We start from the raw sequence: 9,424 nt of genomic DNA, 5'->3' as shown, positions 1-9,424 counted from the left end.
GATCGGATGTACGGCTGATAGTTAAGTTCGATTAAAAAACTTAAAAAGAACGCGAACGGCTTTGCTGTACTTGAGGACTTTCAATAATTCTAGATTTGAAATTTTCGTAATTGCAAGGATTCATACTCTTAGGTTTTGCAGTAAAGTCACGTAGGTAAAAATACATAATAAAAGTAATAGAAATTATAATAGAAATAAAATAATAAATCACGACGTTTCGGAGGCAACACAAGTCTCCGTCATCAGTTGGGACCGTCACAGCTGAATTTACTGTATCAAGTGAGGAAAAATCCAAGAGACAAGCCCTTAAATACAGGGGGGGGGAGGGGCTTATCTGAATGTGGTTGCCGGGGAGTGGCGGGGGGGGGGCGAGCTTGTATTTAAGGGCTTGTCTCTTGGATTTTTCCTCACTTGATACAGTAAATTCAGCTGTGATGGTCCCACCTGATGACAGAGACTTGTGTTGCCTCCGAAACGTCGTAATTTATTATTTTATTAATGTTATTATTTATATTATTTATTTTTATTTTTACCTACGTGACTTTACCGAAAAAACCAGAGTATGACTTTCAATAAGTCGAATAAGAGAGGCTTTACTTCACTTAAAACTTTCACTCTCCAGACCTTTTTGACGATCCCACGATGTAACTTTAATGTGAATGAATGTAAATGTATTTTAACTTTAGTTGTGATATTTAAATTCACTTCTAACAGCTATGATTTATTCATCACTGAAAGAACCGTTAGGATGATTTGGCACTTGCGATATAAAATAAATGATAAAAAAAAACTTGTGTCATTTTGCCTCAAACATAAATCGGCGCTTTAAAAAGTTGTAGATATTTTTGAAAATTGAGAAAAACATTTAAGGCAAAAAATTATTGTCATTTGATGCTAGTTAAATTTCGATTTAAAGCTTTCATGACTGCAGGGATTTATCTTCTTGGTTCTTTCGGTAAAGTCACGTAGAAGGGAAATAATAAAATAATAAAACATCATTAAAATTGTAAAATAATAAAAATAAAACGTAATAAAATTGTATTTTATAATGTTTTCTTTTTATTAATTTATTTTATTATGTTTTATTTATTTTATTATTTCCCTTCTACGTGACTTTACCGAAAGAACCAAGAAGGTTGATGCTAGTTGTAATTCCTGGCGAAACGTCGTGCTCAGATTGTAAATGTTGTGGGTTTACTCTCCAACAAACCGGTTATCTTCTACTAATAACGAATTGTCATTTTTTTTTTTACGTGACAAACCTTGCTGATTGGCTGCGTGCCGGGTGGTGGCGGGTTGAACGACACATTTATATCTTACGCGATTGTAAATGTTGTGGGTTTACTCTCCAACACACCGGTTTTCTTCTACTAATAACGAATTGCCAATTTTTTTACGTGACAAATCTTGCTGATTGGCTGCGTGCCGGGTGGTGGCGGGTTGAACGACACATTTATATCTTACGCGATCTAACCCAACAAAACAACTTTGGATGGCCAATTTCTAATCTCACATTGGTGCCTTTTCCGTGGTCACAAAAAAGTGAGCCCGAAACGTCGCGATTTATTTTTTACCTACGTGACGTTACCGAAAAAACCAAAGAGTATACACAAAGAAACCGAAATTTATTTAGCCCTCATAATGTAGGAGAGATAAAATAAAAGAACGACAATTTGGAGCGCTTACCGAGCGGACAGCCGCGTGTGACGAGGCCGACATTGTAGACGTCACTGGGGCTGCGACTTGTGCCCTGCACAACAGCGGCAGGAACCCCCCCCCCACCACGGTGACCCAATCAGAGGAGGGCGGACATCTTGGGTAGGGGAACCCGACCGCGAACCGCAGCAGCGCGCCAAGCACGGCAAGCCCTGCCCCCCCAACACCACGCCCGCACCGCCCGCAACGCCCCCACCGCTACCCCCCACTGCCCCCCTCCCACTGCCCCCCTCCCCACGCTCCCACCGGCCCCACCCACTCTCCCCCCCCACCGCTTCTCCCCCCTGTCCTCACCGCTCCTCCCCCACCGCCCCCACCACTTCCCCCTACCCCCCCACCGCTTCTTCCCCCCCACTGTCCCCCTCCCCCCGCTCCTCCCACTCCTCCCCCCCACCCCCACCGCTTCTCTTCCCTGTCCTCACCGCTCCTTCCCCACCACTTCCCCCTATTCCCCACACCGCTTCCCCCTCACCGCTACCCCCCGCCCCCATCGCTCCCCCCGCCCCCACCGCTCCCCCCCCCACCGCACCCCCCACCGCCCCCCGCCCCCGTTAGCGACAAACTTCCCTCCCCCGCCCCAACACTCCCCCGCCCAACCCCGCTTTACCCTACGAAAGATGGCGACGGCGCGTCACTACCCCCCCCTCCACGCCCCTCCTCCCCCTCTAGTGACGTCACAGCGCCCATATACAAGTTTCTCTTTGGCGTGCGCCGTGCAACGAGGTGCGGGCTTGCGAGAGGCGGCAGGCCGCGAGGCTTCCCCCTCGACATGAAGCCGTGAGTATTCGGCGCTCCGTCTCAACGCCGTTACCCTTCCCGAACGTTCGCCGAGTAAGAACGACCCCCGGACGCGGGACAAGTTGCGAGTGGAGTTGTTTTTTTTAAAGAGAGAGAGGCAACTTTTTATTTCGCCCCGAGGTTGGTGGTGAGGGGGGGCCGCACGTGCGAGGCCGGCGGGGGGCCGCGGTGGGGAAAGCGGCAGGATAAGTAGGCGAGCGCGGGTTTGTGTGCGCGAACAGGCCGCAGTCCCTTCTTTGCTATCGGGAGTCACAGACTCGAGCTTTGCAGTTGAGGAGAGCCGGCGGACCAAGGGCGCGGCTGTGTCCGTCGATACCGGCAGACACTGCTGGGCGGACAGAGGGAGTCGTGGAGCCGGGCCGGACCCCCACGGCTGTGGAAACGGCACGACCCGAGTGGCTTACGGCGTTTGGCTGAGAATGAATGAAGAAATGGGGGCTTCCCCAGCGTTTGGAAATCTCGGGACCCCGCAGCGTAATCTCGCCAAATGTCAAAAGCTAAACGGATGGGGCCCCGGCTTTGGTGTCACGGCGCCTGCGTGGGTGGTAACGACATCGGTGCCATGCCGGCCTGCGAGGGGGGTGGCGTCTTCGGGAAGGTTCATAGAGGGCATGCTGAGCGCCATGGCTGGAATTCGGCGTTTTCTTGCCGCAGTTCTGCTGATAAGCACCACGCTGTGGTATCACATACGGAAGCCTTGCCCACCCCGTAGACGCAAAGGGAATCCGCCTGACTGATTAGAACTGGGGAATGTACTTGATGGTCCAGGTGAAGTTCTGGAACGATCCGTGGCCTTGCCATATTTCCACTCCCCACAGTAATTGTGCATACGTTGTCCCTCCACCTGTAAGGGTTTGAGTGTGTGCGTAATTAAAACCATGTACTGCACTTTGTTTTGCTCTACCTGTACTTTTATCATGCTGGAGACCCCTGGCTTGTTGGTGAATATGGTCCCAAGACCGGTTCACATATCATTGGCTGGTCTTAGCCGTGGCTGAAAAAAAGTGACCTGTATGTATGTACGTAGCCAAACGTGTTTTCAAATCACAGATGTTTCTTGAGCTTTTGCCGATTCCCACTTTTGCTTTCAGGTGATGAAATATGAAGGATCGCCTTTTCAGTTTTCATGTATGGTTTGGGTTTCTGGCTTTATTTGTTTGGGATTAGGGCCTGGGTTTAGAAGTTGTTAGTGATAGTGTGCGAAAGATTAATTTCCTAATCACGCATCTCCGAATACGCCCATCTCTAAACCTTTAAACAGCTTGCCCTCAGAGGCTAACCTCCCTGTTCCTGATGACGACCGCTTGTGTTGCGATCGAAAGGTCGTGATATTTTTATTAAATTAATTTTATTCTTATTTTTCTACGTGACGTTACCGAAAGAACCATAGACTATAAAAAGGTGTACCGTGTTTATTTCCATAGAGCTATTTTCTGGCACATTGGTAGATTGGTTCAGTGGCCTGTTCTTATTTCTAAAGACCTGGTCTTTTACTATACGCCGGCTAAACGCATTTAAAGAGAATGCAATTTAAGAGATTGAAATCACTAATCATTGTGTTGACATGTAATAGTACATGTGAGACATTAACTGTAAATAATAATATTGTTTTTCAAATGGTAAAGTACAACTTTCCCCTTTACACATGCCTGGTTTGACACACAGGTTCCGTACAGAGCTTGGGGAGGTAACCCCACACAACATAAAGCAACTTAAGCGGCTAAATCAGGTCATCTTTCCGGTGTTTTACAACGACAAGTTTTATAAAGATGTTCTGGAGGTTGGCGAACTGGCGCGGTTGGGTAAGTGTTCGTATATGCACCCTACATTTCAGAAGTGTCCAGTATCCTTGTCATCTCTTGGTTGAGCATACAGCTTTTACTAATTTCAGTGGCGTGGAATTTCTGCGTTTGCTTGTGCATTGGGAAATATAATGCTTATGACGCTGTATGTGTTTGTGTAACCAGCATACTTCAATGACATTGTGGTGGGTGCGGTCTGCTGCCGGGTGGATTTCTCCAACAACCAGAAGCGCTTGTACATAATGACGCTAGGATGCCTAGCGCGTTACCGTCGGCTTGGAATTGGTAAGCAAGATATCGTGCACATCAACTGTTATATACATTTGCATTCCTACTGCACGTATTAAGCGTGCCTATGACTAGAGTAAATCACTTGGAATGTGCCTGGTCTCATCAGATCTTGGAAGCGAAGCAGAAATTTAGCCTGACTACTACTGGATGATTGGACACTCATCTACAAACAGGCTGTCATAGTCTTGCAGGGCTTCGTGGTGGGCAGCAGAGGGCATTGCATCAAAATACATTGTTCTACTGTACTTGTATGCTTCCACGTTTATGCTCCTCGCACTGATCAGCGTAGTGAAGTAGTGTGAAATTACCCCGATGACCTGCATGGTGTGGGAAGTCCATCACCCAGCAGTGGATTGACAAAAAGGGATGTACATATTAACCTTATGGCGGTACCCCGGGGTTCCATAGTACCCCGGCTCTCGCATGATGTTCGTGATGCAGTCATTTTTAGTCTGTTGATGGTCGGCGATGCGGCAATCGACTCATCTTGACGAGCTGTACACGATGCATCACTATGGTGCATACGAGCGTTCAGAGTTTCGGTGCAATCGTCCTCGCTTTGTTTCGACATTGTGGAGTAGCACTGATTTCGGATTGGTTTGTACCCCAGTCGTGGAGTTAAGTAGACCCCTGTAAAAAATAGTGTCCCGGAAATAAAATTAAATTGCCTCGGCCATTTTGTATTATTTGGTACCCCGGGGTACCGCCATAATGATTATATGCCCATGACATGACTAAGTACTATTTATGCAGCACTGCAAATACACATTTGTACTTGAACCACATTGTTTACCATGATAATGCTGCAAAAGGGAGATGCATTGTTTACTAGTACATTATCTTGTGGTATAGTGTAATTTGTGAAATTAAGTACTTTAAATAAATACAAATCCAGTCCATGTTTTCTTATAGCACCGTTTTCATAAAATACATTGAATGGTCTTGGTTGTTTCTACAGGAACAAAAATGTTGAATCATGTGCTGGCCATTTGTGAGAAAGATGGAACGTATGACAACATCTTCCTGTGAGTGCCACACGAATCTTCATACTGTCTTGTTTACACAGATGAGCTATTTGGCTCTTTTAGCATGAGACTTCAAATTCATTAAAGTTGCTATGAGTAGTCGATAGCAGAAGGAATTATGCTTTGATATAGGAATTGAACATACACATTTATCAGGCACTATTCTGCCTGAACTAATTAATGCAGTATATATTATGGTTAGCACAGTCATATTTGCATTGATGTATATACTTTTTATTGCGTAACACCTAAGGTTTAAAGTATTAATGCCTTAACTTTTCTTGTCAGCCCATCCACCTGTCTAACATGCTATCATAACTCTTAAAAAGATTATCCAATATAAATTAAGTTTTATTATAAAGTTGTTGAATATAGAAAACTGGCCAAATGAATGATAAAATACCAGTGCAAAATCGATTCTTTGGCCAAGGCGATGTCGCACATGTACGTGCCGCGCCTTACTCGTATTATTCCGCGTGATGTAATCTCGTGCGACGCTGAAGATTTGTTATCACAAATTCAATACATCCCAAGTACAAAATGTACGTGGGAAAGCGTTGCAGAAGCCATTGCGTTGGCATGACATTTCATCCCCTCGTTGTACCTTCTCTCCATAGGCACGTGCAAGTAAATAATGAGTCGGCCATGCGGTTCTACCGCGAGTTTGGCTTCGAGGTGCTGGAGACAAAGGCGCAGTACTACAAGCGGATCGAGCCGGCAGACGCTCACGTGCTGCAGAAGACGTTGCGGGGAGCTCCCTCTGCTCGGGGAATCCTGGCCCTGGGCCCGCCACACTCTACGTCTCACGAAGCAGAGCGGGAGGATGGGCAGGAGGCACAAACTTCAGCACACCACAGCAATGGCAGTTTAGAGAATGAGAAGTGACTGGGTTTGGCCGCAGGAATCTAACGTGGGCATGTGTGTGTTTGGGTTTAAGTTGATAGGACATATTAGCATGCCATATCGAGCTATGGGGTGCCCTGCTGTGTCACTGCCTTGGATGCAGTTCTGTAAAAAATGTAAACGCATTGCACAGCCTCCCATTTTAAACAACAATTTGGTTGTGCCTTTCAAATAATGCTTTTACATGTTAACTTATGATCTATATTTTTTCATTGAAGGAGCAAAATATGTCCTATTGACCTGGTTTTAGGTGGGTTGTATTGTTGGCAATGGGTTTTATTGATTGACCATGGAAGATCGTTTTCTATGGGTTATTTGGATCAAGTGAATGCAAGAATTAGGGCTGCAGAATTTCTTGAGCTCCAACTACATTAAGGATTGCTGCTTTGTTGATGCAAAGAAGTGGGACATCAGGACCCGCCAACCATGTTGGAATGAATACACACTTGAATTACGATGGTGGACATTCATGATCAATTGAAAACTCACTGTTCCAGAGAAAGTACAGATGACATTTGCCTGGAATCTGTAGGCTGTTGCTTTTACCTTCATGGAACATCCATCAACAACTACAAGCGGATCGGATGAGAACGGTCTTTTAAGTAACTGATTTAAATCCAATTATTTCCAAGTCACATCAGAGATTACATGTTGAGGTTGCCTGTGAGGTGGCACATTTGTTTGGAAATGAATTGATGTTGCTGAAAGAATAAAGACTGCTATTTGTTTTTGGATTCAATATTAAAACTGCATTTCCACAATTTGTTTTTGCATTGGAATTTTTTTACTGGTTTCTAGTGTATGAAAAATAGAAACTGATCATAGATTATCCTATTTTTTTTCACATTCATATGATGGGCGCTATGGGTGGATATCTGCTTACCTTTGCATGTTATGGCTATCTCCACAATCCTACCTCAATAAACAGATGCCATTAATTTTCTACCGTTTGCATGGTTACACATTTTAACCACTCGTTTATCGATACATGCATGAATGACCCCTCATGCAAAATCCAAAGAGCTTACGGAATGTATACGTTGGAAGTGCTGCTTCTCTTAGTTCTGTGCCTTCATGGTAGGTCCTAGGCACAAACTATCCTTATCTTGAGGTTCATTGTACGTTTTCAAGCAGCGTCTTTGATTTTCTGCCTTTTGGCCTTTCCCCTCGATCAAGTTTTCACCTGAGAGGTGCCTTTGCATAAACATGCTTACTGGAATATGTTGATAGGCATCAATCCTTAAAAGGTTGATAAATTGAGTAGTCTAGCAGGGAATACAAGTTCGCTAGTTAATTTGCCCTGGAGGAGGGCCGTTACCCAAAACGTTAATTTTCAGAGGCAGTCGTTGGGGAAGGGAGCGAGTTTGTGATTGGCCACAAAACAGCGATGCCGCAAGAGGGCGCCCAATACACGAGACGTGCATTCATAAAGCAATCTTTTTATGAATTGTAATATTTAGTATACAGTTTCAACCGATATGCAGGTTAAAATACAGTAATTCACATCTAAAAGTTTGCCGGTGGGTTTTTTTAGCTTCTGGAAGTGTAAAAATGTTCAACATCCGTTCAAGGCTGTAATGTCGCCTTGACTCGTCAGTATAGTCCTGTAGTCTGATGCTCTTGACTGCCGCAAAATCTGCCTCTGACAACCGTATATGTGGAGTCCCCACTTCTACTATTTGGGGCCCTTTTGCTTGGCGGATAGTAATCAATTCCACCTTCAGTTTCCAAAAGCATACTTAGCAGCAGTGATCATTCGTGACTATAATGTGCTAACGAGTCCTAACAGCCGCCTAACGGTTGTCTGCCTCACTGCTGCCTGTCATTCGGCCACATTTACTCAAATTTATTTCGATAGTGACCGGAGATAATAGCAACTTGTAACACGCACAGTGTGTTTGTTCACTCTTGAGGAGAGAGAATGACTCAGGCGAGAGGAAACAAAAACAAGACATCAAGGCCGTAGCCTTGGGGGGGACCAAATCTTCCTGGGGGTCCCCCCCCAGAAAAAAAAAATCGAAATTTTAAAACGAATTTCCTGCCTAAAATAAAAAAAGAATTCATTAACACATGGGATTGACTTTTTAAAAATATTTTTTACAATAATGTCTAATAATGTATTGTATTACCTTTTCTTGTTTCATTGTATGTAATGGCAGAGATTAGGGATTCATAAAGTACAACCATAACCACAATCATATAAACAGAAATCTATTTTATAGCAATATATTGGGGGGGACATTTTGAACATATTTGAATACGGCCTTGCAAGACATGCAGTGAACTGGTGCCAATTTCCCCACCAAGCTCTGCAGTTCTCTGTACTCAGGCGTTGTCGGAAGACCCGGAGAAACCTCACGCATGCGAGAGGGAAATACTTTCATGGATGGAACATATGGAGTCCACATTTGCTGTACCTTACCCTGTCGAGCCAGGGTATGGCACCACTTCGACGCTCATGGGATGGGAGTTTGAAAAGATGCGTGTGATCCACCGTCACGACATATATGGTCCCCAGAAACAGACGTTGCAGCAGCGAGTCCTACGAATGACAAAACCGGTCAACAGTTGGTTTCTCTGGGTCTCCCCGCTGCTGTCAGTCCGTCAAATGTATTTAACTATTTGGCCTTGGACTGCATCTGCGGCACTAAAGGTATGTCGCCTGCAACACGTGTGGTGACGTTAAGGGTGTCACTATGGTATTAGCGCCAGGCACAGTCATAAGAGTGCTACTGTGCGTCGGGAACATCTCTCTGGGGCCAGAGTGAGTGCGGCATGCGAACGGGCCCTCTTGGGCATCGTCCTGGTGACGGCCTGAGAGGGCAAGTCAGGGCATGGTACACTGGGAGAACCCAGGAGGGCACGTGACCGGGACAGGGTAGTGAGAGG

The 9,424-nt window shown here is 45.3% G+C and overlaps 1 protein-coding gene across 1 annotated transcript; it reads left to right on the top strand.

Annotated features, from left to right (window-relative positions):
- Positions 1–2,354: 2,354 nt before the first annotated feature.
- On the top strand, positions 2,355–7,293 carry NAA50 (N-alpha-acetyltransferase 50, NatE catalytic subunit). The gene is made up of 5 exons (XM_078870051.1): positions 2,355–2,493; positions 4,180–4,316; positions 4,482–4,601; positions 5,566–5,632; positions 6,250–7,293. Exons 1-5 carry the CDS (start codon positions 2,486–2,488, stop codon positions 6,515–6,517), a joined length of 600 nt encoding a protein of 199 aa, XP_078726177.1. The 5' UTR covers positions 2,355–2,485; the 3' UTR covers positions 6,518–7,293.
- Positions 7,294–9,424: the final 2,131 nt, after the last annotated feature.

This window comes from Lampetra fluviatilis, chromosome 29 (genome assembly GCF_964198595.1).
Source record: "Lampetra fluviatilis chromosome 29, kcLamFluv1.1, whole genome shotgun sequence".
Lineage (NCBI taxonomy): Eukaryota > Metazoa > Chordata > Hyperoartia > Petromyzontiformes > Petromyzontidae > Lampetra > Lampetra fluviatilis.
Note: the sequence above shows the minus strand (reverse complement) of the source record. Positions and strands in the feature narration are given on the sequence as shown.